The 21,156-nt window shown below is 36.2% G+C and overlaps 1 protein-coding gene across 8 annotated transcripts in view; it reads left to right on the top strand.

The window, feature by feature from the left end:
• Window positions 1-20,476, top strand: part of SLC4A10 (solute carrier family 4 member 10) — a 156,521-nt gene extending 136,045 nt beyond the window's left edge. For 5 of the 8 annotated variants that reach the window (XM_035331526.1, XM_035331528.1, XM_035331523.1 and 2 more), the window contains 11 exons: window positions 4-165; window positions 421-534; window positions 925-1,086; window positions 3,866-4,117; window positions 5,361-5,429; window positions 7,169-7,342; window positions 7,994-8,116; window positions 11,660-11,727; window positions 13,532-13,648; window positions 14,344-14,382; window positions 18,190-20,476. In XM_035331526.1, coding sequence (XP_035187417.1) covers window positions 4-165; window positions 421-534; window positions 925-1,086; window positions 3,866-4,117; window positions 5,361-5,429; window positions 7,169-7,342; window positions 7,994-8,116; window positions 11,660-11,727; window positions 13,532-13,648; window positions 14,344-14,356 — 1,254 coding nt within the window. In that variant the 3' untranslated portion in view covers window positions 14,357-14,382; window positions 18,190-20,476. Of the gene's footprint in view, window positions 1-3; window positions 166-420; window positions 535-924; window positions 1,087-3,865; window positions 4,118-5,360; window positions 5,430-7,168; window positions 7,343-7,993; window positions 8,117-11,659; window positions 11,753-13,531; window positions 13,649-14,343; window positions 14,383-17,179; window positions 17,206-18,189 lie in introns of all 8 variants that reach the window. The other 3 variants (XR_004752296.1, XR_004752297.1, XM_035331525.1) reach the window with 3 other exon arrangements.
• Window positions 20,477-21,156: the final 680 nt, after the last annotated feature.

The following is a 21,156-nucleotide window of genomic DNA, read 5'->3' as shown; positions in this document are numbered from 1 at the left end:
CAGGAATGTAAAAAGTTTCATGGAGAGTTTGTTGGACGAGCCTGTGGTCATCATGGCCCTTATGTTCCAGATGTCCTCTTCTGGTCTGTCATCTTATTCTTTTCTACAGTAACTCTGTCATCCACACTGAAGCAGTTCAAAACTAGCCGATACTTCCCAACAAAGGTGTGTGCCATTTGTTTAATTCGAAAGTTGTCATTAGTCATGTGCAAGCATGAATGCCATCTGCACTGCAAATTCAGTTTGTTGCTGGTAAAATGGACACTGTGTCTGTTCTCTGTTAAAAAATTGTACCAGAGTAAGTATGGTTTTAGCTGTAAGCAAAAAATGTCTTGAAACTCTGAAAAGAAATGAGTCCTAATAGGTCCTAAATGACACGAGTGCTTTTGTTAAAGTTGTCATTTCTCTTGATAATCATAGGTGCGATCTGTTGTCAGCGATTTTGCTGTCTTTCTCACTATTTTGTCCATGGTTTTAATTGACTATGCCATTGGGATTCCATCACCAAAACTTCAGGTTCCAAATGCTTTTAAGGTAATTTGTTGATTAGTTGCGCTGCCTTACTATTTTGATAAAATAGTGCATGATAGTAGTTTTATTATGTATTTGTAGTCAGGGAGTAGTGATACTATTAAGAATTTGTTGTGCTCCCCATATGCTATAAAACTGCGCTGATCAGTGGCCTGTGTAGTTGGGCGGGTCTCCTTCCAAATATAACCAAGTCTGCAGTACCCTAGATGCTATTATTGCATATAGCTGTTCTTTTTGGTATTATAGGAAGTTTAGCATTTTTTTCTGTCATCTTATATAGAGATATTATTTATTCATTTTAAAGGAAGTTGTATCCTAGAAATTGTTTTTGTGTGTGTTCTTGTGTAGATAATCCTTAGATATCCTTAGTCATGCATGACTTTCTTTTTGTAGCCCACCAGAGATGATCGTGGATGGTTTATTACTCCTTTGGGGCCTAATCCTTGGTGGACAGTCATTGCTGCTGTAATTCCAGCCCTGCTTTGTACTATCCTTATCTTTATGGACCAGCAGATCACAGCTGTCATTATAAATAGAAAAGAACACAAACTAAAGGTATTCAGTCAAATAGTTCATTTTATTGTCATTTTCTGCTTCAGGTTATGTAATATATTTTCATCTACTTGAGGATGCTAATTTATTTTATGCTATATAGCACTGTTATTAAGCATTGTTATGCATTTTTCCATCAGTCTATGTGGCATCTGTGCCCTGTGTTCAGTGATTTGTTGCCTTACAGAAGTCTTTAATAGTGTGATTTGGTACAGAGATTCTGAATTAATAAAATGCTATCCTCTATACTTTATTTGGAGTATGATACCAATTCACCTAAAGAAAATAACCCGGAACTTAATCATTTCCTTCATCACTGTTATATTACCTCTTCAAATATTGACAGTGTTTGTGTACTGGACTGGACTTAGAAAAAACAGGGGTTATTTTGCATTACAAGATTTTTTTTTCCTCTCTCGTCATCTTTCTCTGTACTTCTACCCATCCACTTTTTTGTGTCCTCCCTCTTAAAGAATGGAGGAGAATAAGACTGAAGTTTAGAGGCACAATGGGTTCTTAAAAACAACATAGGACAACTTCCTGCTCTGTTCTCTAACACTTTAGTTGCCTACAGATGGAGAGAGAAAAAGGGACATCACCCCGCTGAAAAACTGTTGGGCAAAATCTAGCAGCAGGTTTCTGTACATGTATATGCAGCGAGCTTAGGCTTTTTTTTTTTTTTTTTTTTGACATACTTTTAATAAGCAGCAATCCAATCCCAAGTTGCTTTAGCAAATGCATTTGCAACCTTCACTCTGCACTGCCTCTTCTTGGATGATTGTGACATTTGATATGTTCTTTTTTTGCCCTCTTTGTCAGCCTGGCTCTTCATGTCAATCCATAGCATTGCATGTGGTTAACTTGACAGATGCAGGAATTTGCTGCCAAGCTTTGGAATGTGTTTTTTCAGCACTGGCATCTGGGAGTCAGATGGTCCTCCTGGCTGCCCCCTTGTCTTGCTGCGTTTTAGTTTTGCTGGGGTCTGGTGTAGCATCACCTGTTGCTATGCTTCCTTTTCTTCCCATATGTCAGGTTCCTCAGATCATGTATGAATGTGAGGAAATGCTCTCGGATTCTGTATGCATTAGCAGATACATTCCTCATAAATGTGTCAGAAGGTAAAAAAAGGTGTCTCTGTTAGGATTTAGAATTAAACTCTTTCTTTGAGTGCATTGTGCATGTAACTAATATCTTTGTTTGACACGTCTCTGAGCTTGTCAAGATGTGTCTTGGAGATAAGACTCACGAGTGCTTTTGGGGAATGACGGAAGGCCGCTAGAGTTAGTTCTTTTCATTTTCTGTATTTTATATGAATTCCCCTTTTCAAATAAAGTAAGTAAATAAGATGGCATTTTCATTTTGATATGGCTTGCATTTTCATAAACCCAGACACTTCCCATTTTAGAAATTAAAGTTGTCTTCGGAAAGAAATGACTTGTTTGCTTCCAGCTCGTTCTTCCCCTCTTTTTTTATACTTCCCATAGCAAATTCTGAATAGTGCACATTTCAGCTTTTGGCAGTCTCTGTAGCAAACCCTTCCAAGTTTAGTTTAGTTACTTTTTTTATGTCAAAAGGCATTTGCATGGGTTTACAGGCAAAATTATGGTTCAACATATTCATTGTTTGCATGAACATCACTGCTTTATCAGACCATGACATTGGATTTGTTGCCATATTGTGGAGGTAACTCACTACCTGCCTTTTTAAAGGAAAAATACCTTGATTTGTTGCTTTCAGCTACGTAGTATTCCTGGATACTTACTAAAATAGAAAAAGAAATATTCCTTCCCGCTATGCTAACAAACATTTATATGAATAAGCTTGATGCAGATCATTGGTCATTTTCAAATATGTAGGTTTTTAAATGTGCCTGAGGTTTGACCAAAATGTTGTGTCCACAACTACAAAAGCGAAGCATAATGCTGGTAAATTGACAAAGTATTTGACTGCTACAGAGATAGTCCAAAACCAAGGGTTCTATACTGGCTTCCCATATGAATGTTTATTATATTACTTCTCAGTATTGAATAGGGAAACCAGCAAAACAGCACTTGGTGATGATTATGGTTATTTTGTATTTTAATGTATAGCTTAACAATAGCTTAATTTCTCTTAATATCTATCTGCCTGTTCTTAGATTAGATGGAAGTACATCAGGGAACACTTATTACTATCATGTGTTTACCATCTATAAAGACTTTACAAGTATTGATGTGGTTTTCTGGCCATTTAGGGCATAAACTGATATTGTAAATGTTAACTGGAGAGGTTTTATATAGGAAAGAATCAAAATTCATGTTTTACCTCCTGTGTAGGGATGGATGGGTGGCCTATTAAGATTAGTGCTATGGAAAGTTGGCAGTGCAGTTGGATGTTGTGTACACTAGTGTCCATTGTTAGTGAGAGAAGAGATTTACTTAAAACACAAAAATGTTGGTATTTTCCATTGTCTTACTATTATCATATTTACAAGCATAAAAACTGTTTCTTGCCCATTATTGTGGAACCAAATTATTTTGGATTTATGATATATACACTTACAACAGAAGCGAGTCTAATAAAATTAAAATATCAAATGAACGGTAGGAATTCCCCTTAGATAACCGGTTTGCCACCACTGCTGACCCAGCCTGAATACCACATGAAAGAAAGCTATTTTCTGCTACAAATCACGTAATTTTTAATTGTCTCTAGCTGTTCTTAGGAATGCCTGCCAATCTTCTTATTTCAGATGTCATTTTGTAACTTCTTGCTGTCATTGCATTTTTTTTTTTTTTTGCAGAAAGGATGCGGATACCATCTTGACTTGCTCATGGTGGCAGTCATGCTTGGAGTGTGCTCTATTATGGGACTGCCATGGTTTGTTGCAGCCACTGTCCTCTCTATTTCCCACGTGAATAGCTTAAAACTGGAATCGGAGTGTTCTGCTCCGGGGGAACAGCCAAAATTTCTTGGAATCCGGGAGCAAAGAGTCACAGGACTCATGATTTTTATCCTGATGGGCTCATCTGTCTTTTTGACAAGTATTCTGAAGGTAATTTGGGGGGAAATAAGGAAAAGCTAAATAATACTGTAGCACACAGAACGTTTTACTGCTGTTACTGTATTATTTAAAGACTACCCTTTCCAGGCACATTACTAACTCTAATAATGTTGCACAATGATAATCTAGAGTGAAATTTTAATTTTGCCTAATAAATCACTAGGAACATCCAACATTTTAAAGACAGAAACCTTGTAATATAATCTGGTCTTGCTGAAGTCAGAGTGAATTCTGCCATTCACCTGTGGTGTATCATTGTCATAAACCAGTCTTGCTTAGTTATATAAATAAGTAAATGTATTTAGACAATTTAAGAACATTTTGTGAATGCTGGATTATTAAAATTATCTTCACAGTTGCAAGAGACTTTTTGTGGTTAATTCTTGGCAATGAACACAAAAATTCTCTCATGCTGTCAGCATGCTCTGCACTGCTCACCAGTGTCCTGAAACCGGGTGTCTAGTCATAAGCTTATGTAATACCATCTATATGCATAATACTGTTTATAAGAATTGTCAGGCCTCAGTGAAATCAGTAAGAGTCCGTTCACTGGCTTCAGTAAGATCAGAATTTAGACTTGCATGTTGTCACAGCGAAGGCAATAAGCCCATAGAACTTGAAAATCCCAGTAGTGTTTTATTATGTACATCATAAAAACTTCACTTTGTTGAAACCAACTGAACATATTTTGTGCATTTAGTATTTAAAACAAATACTTATCTGTGGGAATGTTCTGTAACCTACACACTTTGTACTTAGAGCTTGAATATTTACTGTGTTCTCTTACTGGGTAATTCCATTAAAGTCATTCACCATTTATAAATGCTTATAACACAGAACGTTTCCTTCAGCAACGTGAAATATTTTGTGTGCATCTTGAATAGCTGTCTGAGGATTATAGTTTTACTATTCAGATACTTTCTCCTGAGCAGTCTTTTAAGTAAAACATTTAAGTATGAACCAAACACATTTTTTTTTAGTTCTGTTAATTTTAATAGTGAATAGTGTACATTGTCCTCAGAACTGGCCATGAGAGAAAAATAAAGCTGTAGAGACAGATTCTTCTTTTGTTTTGTGATCTGAGTAGCATTATTAATTTGTAATTGAGTGAATCTGAGTTTACAACTTGTCTGATTAATGCAGGCATATGGCACTTTGAATTTCAACTGTTTAGCATTTAATATTGTTAAATGGTATTTAATATACTCTTCCCTTTCTCTGCTTATTTGTGCAGTTTATTCCTATGCCAGTACTTTATGGAGTATTTCTTTACATGGGTGCTTCATCTCTAAAGGGAATTCAGGTAAAATAGATATAAGTAGAGTATGTTACTGATGCTTTCTATTAAATGTGTAGCTAATTTTATTATATTATTTTATTCTCTTTTGTATATAATCATAAAGGAATGTTGTCAGCCTTAAATTCTTGAAAGTGACTCACTTAAAAAGGAAATTTAATTCCCTCTAAATATAGAGTATTCCATTTAGGTAATGTGCTCCATTTTTTTTTTTAATTATTTTTTAAGGTGCTTATTTTTCTATTCTCCCTTGGGATACCAAGGGAACTTTGGTTGTGCCTAAAATCTGAGTAAGAACTATCAAGATCTCTTCCCTCTCTCCTTCCTCCCCATTCACTTGCTTGCCTACTTCCTTTTCAGCTTCCAACTTAGTGCTTTGTAGTGGTGCACTTGATCTTGAACTTGTCTATGTGAAGCTTTTGGCTAACTGCCATAAAACTGATATAGGTGAGATTCTGAAGATTTCCTGTGCACATAAATGCCCCAGGTAGGGAGGTGGAACCATTGCAAGACCTGTGCTACTTCATTTTTGGTCTCAGATATGTAGGGCAGGCCTAGAGAAAGGGCAGCGTTCCTGTGGTGGCCTTAAGTTATGAGCCTCTGGCACAAGCCAGGCACTTCAGCAGTCAGGTAATGATATTGTATGAACCATTTCTGCTGGCCTACAGCAGTATTAAATGTCACAGTAGTAAATCCTTTAGCCCATCTGACACAAACACACTTGAAATTTCTAGTGTGCATTTGTTTGTTACTGAAAGTTGAGCTTTCACATTCAAAAAGTTGAGCATACACATTCAAAGACCATTGAGAAATGGTCTTTGAAATGGCAAAAGCACAAATTGTACTGTGCAAAAGGTTGTTGAGCGCAAAGAATAGAGAAAATGCCTGATTTTTTCTTTATTTAAATTTTTGTTTGTGAGTTTAAAATGACCTTTATAACCTATTATTCATAGGCAAAGCTGACAACATATCTTGCTTTTTGATTGGTATTTTCTATTCAGAGACTCTTATAACTTTGCCTAGATTTGGGTTGAAATTCTAAAAAGTGTAGTTTGGCTTTTACTGAGGTTTATAGATAAACTTAATATGGTTCAGCTGTTTCTCAGAACTACGGGCAAGTACTCTATGAAGAAATATTTTTAGGACATGCTAAAATCTGGCTACCTCTACTTGGAAAAGTGCGTTCCCCCTCATTTTCTTCCTCCCCCAAGTTGGGACAAGGAATTGAGATTTGAAAAGATGGCTTTTGTGGGAGGATGTGCCTTTTGCTGTTTCTGTGAAAAAGAAATCTGCTCAAATCTGGCCAAATTATAACCCTTTAAAATGCAGTTTTATAAAAACTGCATTTTGCACAGTAAAAAATCCTGAAACTTAAAATTCCTAAAAATTGTGTGGATACAGCACGGCTCATTCCCCCAGGGAGAGATGGTGCATCACCATCATCACTGAGCTGCGGTAGCTGACATGAAGTTTTGGGTCAGCATGAACAGCATGGAGACAAGCAAGTCTGAAAAACAAGAACCTCTCTTGTATATTCCTAATGGCATTGCAGCTGACTTTCTGGCTCAATTTTGTGAAGAAAGAGTGCAGTAGGCAACAGAGAGCAGAGAACTTCTGCACAGTTTTTGCCTTAAGAGTAACAAAGCCTGATTCTTAGGTATTCATGATATCTATAGGTAGTGTATGAATAACTGTGTATTTTGATGCTTATTTTGATGCACACTTTAAAAAAATTCTCTTTACAGCTTTTTGACAGGATAAAGTTATTCTGGATGCCTGCAAAGCATCAGCCAGATTTTATTTATCTGAGGCATGTTCCTCTTAGAAAAGTCCATCTCTTCACTGTAATTCAGCTGAGTTGTCTTGTACTCCTGTGGATTATAAAGGTTTCAAGAGCTGCAATTGTCTTTCCCATGATGGTATGAAATATTTTTATTTCCATTAGAATTCAATTTTCTTCTCACTTGTGGGTAATTATTATTGAATTAAAAAAAAAATAATTGTGGAGGGTAATTACAATATTGCTTCTCTTCAGTGTGTGAGGATAATTCACACTTTATAAGCAAAAGTTCTATGTATACACTCTAGTTTGAGTCTAGTTTGCACTTAGTTTATATCTGTGGATAGCCCTACTGTGTATTTCTTAGAGAAAATTCTGAATTTTTAAAAAATCAGTTTGATGTTTTTGTTTAAGGTGTAGTGCTTATTTGTTTTACTGAAAGAAAATACACTCACTAAGGAAGATTGTTTATTGTATAGAGGAACTTCACTTATAGTTCTGTGTCTTGCTGGGAACAAAAGAAAAATATTCTCTGCTGCTTAACAAATCTTGCCTTGATTATTTCACTAATTCAAAATAAAAGTTATCTACTGAACCTCAGTCATTGTTAAGTCATGATCTGTCTGAACAAAGGAAATCCAGGTGTTGACATGTCCAAACTAAAATTCCAGGATAAAAGGATAAAATTACAGCTGCTAATTGTGGTCACTTTTGAAAGTGTTTCTCTGCAAGTGTAAATATCACTTTTACTTGTTTCATTTCCTAATTCTTTGAATAAATATCTTTACAGGTCCTAGCTTTGGTATTTGTCCGAAAACTCATGGATTTCTTTTTTACGAAACGGGAGCTCAGTTGGTTAGATGATTTGATGCCTGAGAGCAAGAAGAAGAAACTAGAAGATGCTGAGAAAGAGGTGGGTCATGGTTTAAAATACGTGGATTTTGTTGTGTCTTGGGGTGAGGTTTTGTTGTTGTTTTGAAACACAATATCAATATTTCCTTCAGACAATTAGAGAAAGTTCTGTAATTAAAGCATATTCAGTGCAAAAAGTAGATTTTCTAACAGTGTCCAAACTGCAGTATTTTCAAATTTTGTATGTCATTCTAAGGTTACAAATCTAATAGGCTAAGATGTGGATGTTTATCAGATGTAGAATCTCATGCTGCCATAATGTAGATAACAGTGCTGTTGATACGATGTTGGGGAATCCTCCTGAGACCCACTCAGCTGATGGTGGAGTGATGAACTTGTCTATAGGAAAGCCCTTGGGTACTTGGGGTACTTTGATGCTTCATTGGGAATGGTCTCATCCCTGCTGGAAATGTTGAGGAGAGTACTGCTGCATTTAAGTGTCATGACATGTCCCAGCTATTTCTGAGCCATGCACAGGTTGCATGCCATCCACCTCAGCCCTCCCTGCTCACCAGTGTCATAACCCTGTAGCAATATCAGTCTGTAATACCCTAGACCAGCATTTCTCTTCTGCTACTGCAGAAACAATTTGCTTTCACTTTCTAATGAAAAAAGGACATTGCTTACTCCTGTTAACGAAATCTTTTAGTTAGACCTTGTGGCACAACCACCCAGGGCCATGACTGTTTCAGATCTGGACTCCTTGTCTCCTTTCAAGGAATGTATGTGAACAGAGGACAAATCCTTAGGCATTTCCACTTGGAACATTCCAGTATTCTGACAGTGAAATGCTGAACTACTTTCTGAATGTAGTTTCCTAATCAGTTTTGCATCTGATAGTATTTCCCCCTAGCCTGTGTTTCATGAATAAGTTGTTTGAGTATCTCACAAAACTGTGGTAAAGTAACTTTATATGTAGGGGACTGAGGTCTTTCTCCTGTGTCACTGGTACTTATAGCTGCCTGGTCAACATTACAGGATGTTAGTACCATGTCCCTAAGTCATCGGTGCAAATGAATGAAGGACGCCTTGACAGAGAAGCACTAACTGCAGGAGCAGGAAGGAGAATATGTCTGTGCCAGGTTATGAAATGTCAGTTGTGTGTCCTGCTCTAGCAGTAGAATAGTAGTTGCTGCAGCAGGAGGTGAAGGTACAGACTGTGCTGTGTGGTATTGGCAGGCTGTGGTCTTTTCAGGCATGAGTGCTTTGGGGACAGTCAGGCAGACAAACCTCTAAGGTTCCCCTGACGACCTCTGCAAAGGCCTGTGACCAATGAGGCTTAAGATTTTGGTGGTACAAGGGTACCGCAAGAACTAGACAATGTGAACGGGTAAATCAGCAGTTTATCCTCAGGGGTGCCATAAGGTATCTGAGACCGGTGAAATGGTATGGGTAAGGATTCCCCCTGGTATGTCTATATGCAGAAATAGGACACGAGCTAATAAGTTGAACATATAACCATGAAAACTAGTTTTCTCTCCTGTTTGCATTCGTGACCCTTGACAACTCACTGACTCAGCTGTAACTTGGAGAACCTAACTTTACTTTTTTTGACATATGCACCATACTTTAATAGAGTACATTTTTGGAAAAAGTTTCTACCTAGGTGGTAAGTATCATGATTATTATTTACTATTATGTGCCTGTAAAACTACTAGGTTGAAGTTCAAATACATGGTTTGTTCTCTTCCCCCTTGAACTGAAGCAAACCAGGGTGTTGTTTCATCACAGTATTCAGCTGTCGTAATAATTCACAGTAACCAAAAGAAACCAAGGTAGTTCTTGTGGGTCTGGTTATTGGAAAGAATTATTTGTTATCCTTATGTTTTGGTTATATGTCACTTTCCTTCCCGTGCTTGATAGGATGGCATCAGAAAACAAAACTGGGAAAATCTACTGGTGTTACTTTATTTCATTCACTGTCTATTTTAAGAGGCTATTTTTACATATTTTGGCATTTCTAAATATTTGGAGCTATTATTAAAACTGTTCAACTGTCAAAAACTTATGAAGCTGTGAAGCCTGGAAATGACAAAATTAACTAGTAATAAAACTTCTGACATGTAGCCTAAGGAATTAATTGGAGAGTTGCTATCACACGGCTTTTAAAAATAGAAGTATTCTACCCACAAGAATATTCAGAAATATAGTTGACAAGATCTGCAACTTATTTGATTGGATCCTAATTTCATCACTTAAGTTGTTTTTATATTTTTAGGCCATGTTTTTCCGAAGCCTTGTACATTTATAGTGGATATTGTATATGCCACCTTCTCATAAATCTTCCTTTATTAGCCACTTTGTTTTAAATCAATTATGACTATCTGAGACAGGAATGAACAATAAGAGACTTTTCCCATTTGGAGAAAAAAAATGAAATTTTAAAGATAGTTGTAATAGTGAACAGTTAGTTGAACAGATAGTTGAAATAGTTACCAGTGTGTGAGGCATGTGGGGTTTTCAGTGCTCTGCCAGATAATGGCAAGCCTCTGTTTTTGGGAGAGCCACTGCCATGCTTTCCAGCGAACACTAGGGTAAACTGTTACCAAGTCATCTAATAAAAGCGAAGAAGAACAGGTCTCTGGCATCTGCCACGCTCACACACACAGTGCGACAGTTTATGGCAGGGTTTGATGGTTACATCCATGTGAAGGCACATTTAACTTCCTGGGAGCTGCCTTGCTACCCATGCAGCAATTTACTTTGACAGTTGACGTGATTACAAGACCTGGGTGGGTTTATGGAAGTCTGTGGGATTACCTGCCCACACGGTTGCCTGTTATTTAGACTGTAAGCCACTGTTATTTCAGAGGTTTTGCTTCAGAACTAACCTCTTGCAAAGGCTGCTGCAGTTTTCCTGACCTAGTGGTGGTGGGAGCCTTGAGAATCCTCTTTTGGCACGTTTGTGAAGCCCTGAGGTGTTATGGTCTGAAAGACAAGAGACTTGCTTTCCTTTGTTCCTGCAAGCAGGACATGGTCCTTGAGAGATGATTGTTCTCCCTTCCCCCTAAGATAAAGATTTCCTGAAGTTGTCATTATGGGACAAAAAGACTTTTGCTGGATATATCTAATTCTCTCCACTCCCTGTTCTCACAGAAGCCTTTTCCTTGTTTAAATGAAAACTAATGTTGGTGTCTTGTTTTACTGCTTTTCACTGCACTAAAACTTTTGTCAGCTTTAAAACTATGTGCACAAACTTAAATTTGGCTTCCCTAATTTTGGCACGTTAACATTGCTATGTATATGTCCAGTTATGCATGATTTTGATAAATACACCATACAGTTGCTTGCTCAGTGTAACTAATTTTTCTCTTTCTTTATTACAAAAGTGTTGCCTCTATTTGGCATTGAAAAATAACATTAATTGAAGATACAACATTAAAATTTGAGGCAGTTTAACCACAAATATTTAAATTACGGGTTGGGAAGTATGTTATTTCAAGAAATATTAATAAATACTTAAAGAAAAGGGGGCAAAGGTTTAAAGTACATAAAATTTACTTTTCACAAGATCCTGTCTCACATCTAAATTCCTTCTTCCTAGGAAGAGCAAAGTATGTTAGCAATGGAAGAGGAAGGGACTGTTCAGTTACCACTAGAAGGACATTACAGGTAAAATATACATTTCCTCTTTTAGGTGAGTTGCAATTAAACAAATAAAATAAACATGCCACCATATTTATACTTAATGCTCCCTGAATATTAGGAGAATGCATGTCCGATAGTAGAGTACAGCCATGTGAACTGAACCATATACTGCAGCATTTAAAAAGCTTGGTCCCTTTCTAGTATTTCCAGATGATCTCACTGTCCTTAGGAAAAGGCCACACTACATTGTTTTCCCTCGGACAGGACTTGGGTCAGGCCATTCATGACAAACCTCAGCTTCTGACAAGCACAGTGTGAAAGGAAGATGAAAACTTTCACTTGCTTATGAAAGCACGTCAGTTCCTTCACCTTGATGCTAGCAGAGACCAGCAATGATCTTGAACACACTCCAGAAAAAACTAGGCTCATGTTTTAGAACATTCTAATTAAGATCCTAGCAATGTGAGATAGTAAGTGAACTAAGAGCTGTCTCGATGAGGCATAATTCAGGGATGGAACAACTGGAAAAGCATGAAAACCTATGTTATAGATCGTAATAACACACCTGGCCAGCCCATAAGGACTTACTCTCATTTACAGTTTTCAGAAAGTTCTTAATAAGGACAGGAGACGTATTCTGATTGGAATCTCTGCACTAACGCAATTTCATAGGAACGCTATCTGAGAGTGCCCATCTTTTATATTTTAATATGAAGTTATCTTAACATATCCTAAGGCAAATAGATGTATTTTACTATCTGTGTGTCTGAAAAATCAGCCTATTTCCTGTTTTTGATTCCCCAGATTTCTAATGTCTTCTGTTTTTCTTCTGTCTATACCTTTTTGTTCCATTTTATATTAACAATGCTTACCTTAATTTATCTCGAGCTGTGATCTATGTTAATCTATAGTGCGTTTACTTAGGTAAACTTGCCTGAATAGTGTGTAAATTTCTGTACTGAAAAGGTTAAAGGCCTACAGCTAAAAAGAACGAAGACATTGGTTCATGAAGTGGTCATCTCCCCCCTCAAACCATATATAAGCCAGGAAGTCTGGAAATAATGTCACACTTACAAAACATTTAAGGCTTTATTTCTTTTGAGTTCAGAGCAGTCCAGGTAAAGCTAAGGGCGTAATGGCTACACAGTGCTGCTTAGAGCTACTGATTGCCTTGTTTAATCAGGGATTTTTTTTTTTTTTAGATCGCTTATATCTTTGACTTTCTCAAGGTTTTTGATTACTTTCAAATTGTTTTCAAAGCAGCTTGAATTTCAGAACCTTGATAACTGTTTGGAGCTCTTAGGATTCTTGTTTAATCCAGCTATGCCAGTGGCACACTGTGACATCTTGGGCAAATATTTAATTTCACAGAAGAAAAGAGGGAGAGGGGTTGGCACACCATGCCTGTCAACGTTCAAGAGGCAATTGAATATTGCACTTCATAATATGCTTCAACTTTTGATTAGCCCTGAAGTGGTTAGGCAGTTAGACTTGATCTTTGTAGGTCCCTTCCAACTGAACTACTCTAAATTCTAATTTTTTCTTTGTCTATTAGTTGTAAGTCACACAATATATTTTATTGACGTTACTGTGATTAATTGCTGTTGGAGGAGGAAAATACTAAAAAAAAAAAAAAAAGTGCTAAGATATATTAAGAGAATATTTCAGTAATTGTTAAGGGTTCTTGAAGTTTAACATGATTTTTCAGATTATATTGTGCATATTTATTTTCATCACTAACAGTTTTCAAGGGCTTATGTAGAGTTAATAAGTAACAAAGACTAATTGCGTATTGTTTTATTATATATTTACTTTTATTCTTGCCTAGAGATGACCCATCTGTGATAAACATTTCTGATGAAATGGCAAAAACTGCTGTGTGGAAGACATTGTTGATATCGTCAGAGAATGCAAAAGAAAAGGAGTCAAGCTTTCCTTCTAAAAGGTTTTAATTTTTTTTTCCTCTACTACATTATGCTTTATATACTGGATTCAAGCCAATATTGAAACATTTTGTTAGGGATTAGAAAGATTTCTAGGATCTTGCAGCTTTAATTCATGAGATTTACTTTAATTATTTCTAGTCAAAATATTCTAAGCTCAAAACACAAATTAACTATGTATATTTATAAAGAAAATCACAAATACGTGCATGCTACTTAGTTACACTACAGTGGAAAATGAAGTTGAGCATGCTTGATGCTTGTGTAATGAACCACCAGCCTACACCTGGGTATTGCACAACAGGTGTTGTGTTTGTTCTGCTTGCTTTTATTTTCTCCTCTTGAAAAAGAAGTGGTCATTACTGCCCTGGAAATATCTGTATGAAGAGCCGAGTACTCTGAATGCAATCTACCAATATTTGGAGTGAAAATAATGTAAAGATTGCATCGCTTCTGGTCATTTTTTTCTGCCTATTTCAGCTGGACTCAAACCAGATAAATACCTTTAAAGTTTAATCCAGACAAATGTAAAATGAACCAATGATGTTTTGTCTGTACTAGAGAATTGTGATGGGGATAAGGAAATAGTAAATACAAGCACAGTGCTATTGTAAGAAAGATTTTCCAGTGTTTCCATAAATTTTAAATGTAACGGTACTTTCTACTTAATTGTTTCATATCACATTTTTGTCATAAGCTCCCCTTCCTAATCACTATAGAAGCTGATTCCCCAAAGGTAAGACCCTGTCCCCCACACTCTTCCTTTATTGTATTTTCCAGTTCAAAGTGGTGTTGCCTACACAATTTGTGTTATTTTTGGGGAGACAGAATAAAAAGAAATTTCAGATAGGAATACAAAAATGTTGACTTCAAAGCCCTTAATATTAAAATTTCATTTTTATTATATTAAAAGTAGAAACTGTAGATGTAGCATATTTAAATGCTAAGTATAATTTATTCTTAGCATATTTTTGTTAGTAATTTGGTGACTTTAAAATGCAAAAGTCTGTCCATTTCTAAATCTAATGTTCAAAATAAGTTCCATGTGTGAAATACCTGGTTACAGTTTTATGGTGAAGGGATGCATTGAGGGGAAAAAAGTTCTTAGTGAAATACTTTTTGTAATTTTGTCACCCCAAAATGGCATGCTGCCTTTGTGTTGTTCCTTTCCCTAAACAGCATAAACAAGATGAACAGTTGATGACCAGAGCATCTTCATTTTAAACACCCATGGAGCAGACCAATGTCATCATTTTACTGCTATTTTAATGACAGTCAAAATAGCATTGTAGATCTGATTTATCTTCCACCCTACACATGGGATGAAAAGGATCCCATAACAGTGAAATCAGTCTGGTGCATGGGCAAAGGATGTACAGTATGATTTTCTTACCTATGTGCCTCTGCTGCCCAGGCTGTGAAAGTTTGGAGAAAGAGAAGAAAGTGATGTGGTAAATTCACAGCCAGTGGGTATGCGGTAGTTTTAATTTCTCTGGTAGATATTGCTTTCTTTTATAGTACAATCGATTATGTAGACATGTACTTTGTTTTAACCTGAAATTTTCAAAGATGCTTTGAGCAACGAGCATCTGCAGAGACTGTGGCTCAGACAACATACAGGTAAAAGACGATTTGGCCTTTATGCTGCAGCAAAATAGCAGATACACCTTTGCTCACATAAACAAAGACTCAAGTGAAAAAAACCTAAGTGATAAGGGTTTTAGGTACAAGTGTCCTGTTGTGACCAAACTCTTGAAGAATCTGAAATCCTGATAGTTTCATGTGCTCTAGCTGCTCTCAAATTCCCAGACGGAAGTAGGTTCAATGAACTTTAAATTTGCAAGGCTTGCTTCTGATAAACAAAGCCACAGAAAGTGTAATGTTAGAGATAGAGCTAAAAAAAATTAGTCTTGAATGCACATAACATTATAAGAAAAAATTTATCTTAGGTAAGTAATGAAAAAATGAATGCTTGAAATGGTATCAGTCATAAAGACAATTCACTGAGGGGTGCCTTACCATAGGGGGAAAAACATTTTATTTTCTTGCTTTGAAATTAATTTTTGAAATTAATTTTAATCATGCCTTTAAAGTTCAAATACAGAAGCATATAATAGTCCTTTTTCTGTTGTCACATCTATTTTCTTACACCAGTATCTGAAAATAATATTAAATAGGGGTAATTAAATAATGATACTGTACTGTGATTGCATGTAATGCCTTCTGTGTAGACTGACCAACTGACAACATAGAATGATTGCTGGAATACATCAGCTCTGGAAGTTCTTCCTACTTATTAAATACTGAGTTGACTTGACCAATGAAAGACTGGTCAATACTAAACTACAAAGAGCTCAGGGATTTTGGGTGAGAAGGGGTTATACAAACAACTTCTCAGTATGATTTGAGTATCTGTCATAAGCCCCACCCCTGGCTCTTTGAAGTAGGGGAGAGACAAAGAGGTATGTGGTAATTCTTACATCATAGATTCGTAACAGTATTAAGTCTCTGAAGGGTGGACTTGCATGAGATTTACTTACTTAACTGTTGCCTAACCATACAGGCACCTGAACTCTCCCTTAATAGCTTAATTTTTCAATATTAAAGTGTCTAGGGAGCTAAAAGTCTGCTTTTGGGTATGGCCATGATGTAATTGATCACCAAGGCACCTGTCTGAAACATAGCCTTCTTTGGTAAATGTAATTAATATTCCTCTGTCTTTGTCTATAATATTAAGCCCTTCAGATAGTTTCAAAACATATGGAGAAGATCTGGCCATATATAAACAGTCGTCCTAGCTGCCCTTTTAAAATATTGGAGAAAAAGCTATTGTGTTGTAGCTGACACAAATTCCCTTTTCTGCCTGAAGGTAAGCACGTCTCATATCCCAAACCTTCTTTTTCATGCTTGTTAAGATACTTAGTGGGCAGGGAGGAAGAGTGCTTTAATACCCTTACAGCTTCACCAGGTATGTGTTTTACTGGTAAAAGATTGGGCTTGTCCTTTTCTTTTTATTTGCCAAATCACTCTAGGCATTAATTAAAGCCCCCATCTGCAGGAGATGCAAAGCCTAAATAGGAGACTTTCCTGGTATCAGTACACATAAAACCTTGCAGTAATACAGACTTTAAGACACACTACGCATGCTTAATGTTTGCTTTACTAAGCAGAGGTACTTTCTGCTGGCTGAACTGCTGCAATTTAAATTCACCCCCTAGGAATTTGTTTGCATACCCTTTGTGCGCAGGAAGTGTAGCATACCTAATCCTATCACTGTTCTACAGAAGGTGACAGATTTGGCAGTTGAAGTGGCAGAAGTTGGTATTCTTTAGCTATTTCCATTAACACCTCTGGAAGCTGCCATAGGCACAGAAGCAAGCTTTGGCTGAACTGAATTGTATCCTTAAAGCAATTTTTATGTGAAGAAAAATGTTGGATTGTAAAATTGTTCATGAATCACCTTAAGAATTTGAGAATTGATCATGTGTTCTTTTAAGCCTTGTGTAACTCAGCCTATTTCTCATTCATTCTAGTTAAGGAATTATTCCCATGAAACCTGGTAGGTTACATGCTTGGTACAGGTTTGTTCTCAGAAACATATTTAGATACCCTGCCACTCACTCTTTGTTGAAGGCTTGATTTGCCTGTGTTCTGGAAGCCTCTTTGCATTTTTGTAGTGTGATTAAGACTCATTGCAACAACATGACTTTTTAAAAAATTATTTATTCACGCTGTTGTAAATTAGGACCCTCTTCACAAAAATATAAAAATAAATCTGCTTTGCACATGTATTGTTTTCTGTAGGCAAATCAACATTGTTTTAATTGGAAAAAAAAAAGAAGCAGAATCCAAATTTGAACTCTGCTTCAGAGTTCCTGGTAATATGGCTTTTACATGATCTAACTTTCAGGCTCATTTTAAAAACAAACAAAACAACAACAACGGAAACCCACCAAATGCGTTATTTCTTATATGTATACATGAGCAAGTATACACTACGCTGAGCTCCAAGGGGGGAATATTGTCATCCCCCCTGCCCCTTTGCTACTGCCATTGCCTGCTCTCTTCAGTGAAGGCTGAAAGCCAAATATTACAGCTATAAATTGGCTCGCCCTTCTTTAGTTCTGAAACATTTCTTCCAAATGTATGTTCAGCAATGTAATACTTGTTAAAGGAAAGTAATACTTACTGGAACCTCTTGTTTGTGCCATTAAGAAAATGCTGGTATTGTCTGGGCACTGTATGTTACCATTACTTAATTAACAGTTGTATTTGCCAAAAACAAAGAAGTGTCTATCTTTGCTTGCATGCTGGGCTGACTTGTCTGTCTGTACATCTTAAGTTCTCTATCTACCTCGTCACTAAAATGCTGGCTGATGTCTTCTGCACCATTCAACACAGCAACTTTCACTTGCTTCCCAGTTTGTGCTATGCCGCATGAAAAATTTATCAAAATATCAGTGCAGTACTGGGTCTCAGGTAGATCATTAATCTACATGATACTGCTGCTGCAACCTTTTTTTTTTTTCCCTTCTTTTTCTAGTGCTGAAATCAGAAAAGAGAAGAAAGCTGACTCAGGGAAAGGTGTTGACCGGGAGACTTGTCTATGACTTGTTCTTCAGTTAATTTTTTTTACGAATGAATGAGAGGAGTGCCACAACCACTAAGTATAACTGATTTGATCTGGTAACTTTTGTCTTTCATCTCAGACTAGCACAGGTAATGTAGTGCAATATTTATCTCATTACCCTTTGTCTAAATGTCTACATTGTCTTGTATTTGTGCAAAAGTCTGCAGTAGCCAATGCAAAAAATCTTGATTTCCTTTGCTGGTGTTGGCCATTTATCAGTATTCATATCATACATTTAACAAGTAAAGTTTATTTCAAATTCAACATTCTTGTTAATAGATTTGTACTGTATTTTGCTACTTTTCCTGTGTGAGAATACTTAATCTTCATTCCAGATGAACTTGAAACACTTGTTAGATTTTTTTTTTAATCACTTAATTGGAGGAAATGACTTTAGGAGACCCAAGTTGACTAGTTAAGATTTAAGAATTTTTTTAAGTAAGTGAGAACTGATCTGACCCATGAACAAACTACTAAGGATAATCCTTTCCTCCTCAAATTGTCATTTTGAAGTCATGGATTACTCTGGCAGTGGAGACTGCAGGGTCAGATTCTGTATTTGTGCAGTTTTCCTTGATTTAATACAGTGTATTTAATATTCAAATTTGTATGTAACTGGAAGATAGTCATATATATAATATATATATATTAAAGTATCTATTATAAACATTCTCTCACTTTGGTTGAAAAATACCACCACATCCTTTGATGTGAAACATTGGTACAGTATTTGTTAAAATGCAATCTGTGATTACAGTATCTTATCTTGTATTGTACGAATGTTGCTGTGGTAGGCCAAACTCCATTATGTCATTACTGAATCCATTATTTTGTAATAGGGAAAATTTTGTAGATACAAACTGTACCGCCCATGCAATTATAGCACCAGCCCAATGGTTTTCTTCTTTATTGCCTAAAATACAGCCGCATAAACTGCATACTTATAGTGTTATATTAACAACTGTAAACCTGTTAATTTCAGAGAGTGTGTATAATACTTTAATGGGTATCCTGCTATTGGTTCTGTTACAGGTCTTTTCACTATTCTATAAAGTACATATTGATTAAAATATTAAAAACAATATTGCTAAGTAAAATGTGGCTTTAAAGCTACTGCAAAGACATTTTTCATAAACAATTTTGTTATTGCCTGATCCTTCAAGCTGTTCTTTTGTGTAAAACAAGGACTATGAGATTAGGTATTGAATTAATAGAAATGTGGAGCAAAAGTTTTATGGATTATTTGAAACTTACTAATTTTTAAATATTTTTAAGATAAATTTTTAAATGAAGTCTGTCACTATTGCTTTGAATCCTAAGAATGAGCATCTACAGTCTCATAATCTTTCTAAGAACTCAGCTACAGGGCTTTAACATTCCCTAGTTTTCCAAAATAGCTAATCTTTCCATAGTCCTCATGTGACTTACTCTTCATTTCCAGCACATTTAAAGTATTCCTTCTGATGTTTTTGTATGTGTGTGAGTACGTATGTATGTTTTACTACTTCAGCCATAAATGATAACTGTGTTTTGCTGCAAACCAGTAGGGTCACTGTTCTAAATTTTACTTGGCATTATCAAAGCCCATTAAAGACCATTTCTATGGGGGCTGGGGGGAAAGACATGTTACGGACAAACAGACATAAGGAAGGATTTACATTTAATTAAATGTTTGTATTTATAAATTTAGGAAAAAATGCCAGCGCATTAAGGTTAAATGCTTTGTTTTGTGTACTTGATGACAAATTATAATATTCCAATTGTTTTAAGATTAGCATAGAAGTTCAAAACTGGTTCGTCCCGAAAGCAGCCTGGTGGTGTTTTAATATGTTGCTGACTTTGTTGCAGATAATGTATACAATCAAGATGTATTAGTTTCACTTGACCAACTTTTAGAATATTAAGAAATCACTGTATTCAATGGCATTCTGTATTTCTATTCAGTATTCCAGGGTGTTTTTTTTTTAAACAGTCACTCTATTCTTGTGTGAATTTAAATGCTATTCCAATGTTAATCTCAACATTCTGAATCACACAATATAAATGTAGTGCTATATTTACTTCTAATTTCATACTCCTGGTCAAAATTACTCATTTCTTGGATGTAATTTATTACAGAAGTTTATGTGTACATGTGAATAGATTATTGTGTTTTTCACAATTAAGAAATGTTACGTGAAAATAAATATTTATCCTAACTGATTTTCAATTTTTATTTTCACACTGCAAAACATGCAAGTATGCAACATTGTACAGTATTTTTAAATGGCTACCTGATGCTTGAACATGCCTCATAAATATCTGAATCGTATAGCTCAGTCCTGCTTCATTTCCAAGTGGGATCTTATTTAAACATGCACTACAACCAGCATTGGCTGTGTGTAGTTGGTGGTGGTGTACATGGTGTCTCTCTAACAAACAGTAAGTGCGCCATCAGGGATGGCACATAACTGACCTGTCCCAGGAAGAGAGTGGGAATTAGATTCTGATTTACTGGTCTTGAGTTGGTTCCGCTAACTCTTGGGCTCTCCTGTGATGTGGAGCAGGCACCAGTAGCTGGGTCCAGCTCACAAGGTAAGTTCATGCAGCTTAAAATTGCTGAAAGCAACAGTATTTAAATTGTCTAATGGGTGATCATTTGTTCATCTACTGCCTATGGTGGGAGCTCTCGCTATTCTTAGGGCCCCAGATTTCTGCTCCTGAAAAAAACCCTGTACCTGTAGGCCTAAAGCCTAGTACTTTTGCCAACCCCCAAATATTTAAATTATTAACTCTGTCTTATTAAAACACCTTTGAGCTTCACTAAGTTTTGAACCAAAGAATGGAAGCTTCCCAGCCAGAAAACTTTAACTCACACTTCAGGCTTCTACTGCCTCTGTA

The sequence above is a fragment of the Oxyura jamaicensis genome, chromosome 7 (assembly GCF_011077185.1).
Source record: "Oxyura jamaicensis isolate SHBP4307 breed ruddy duck chromosome 7, BPBGC_Ojam_1.0, whole genome shotgun sequence".
In the NCBI taxonomy this organism is placed as follows: Eukaryota; Metazoa; Chordata; class Aves; order Anseriformes; family Anatidae; genus Oxyura; species Oxyura jamaicensis.
Note: the sequence above shows the minus strand (reverse complement) of the source record. Positions and strands in the feature narration are given on the sequence as shown.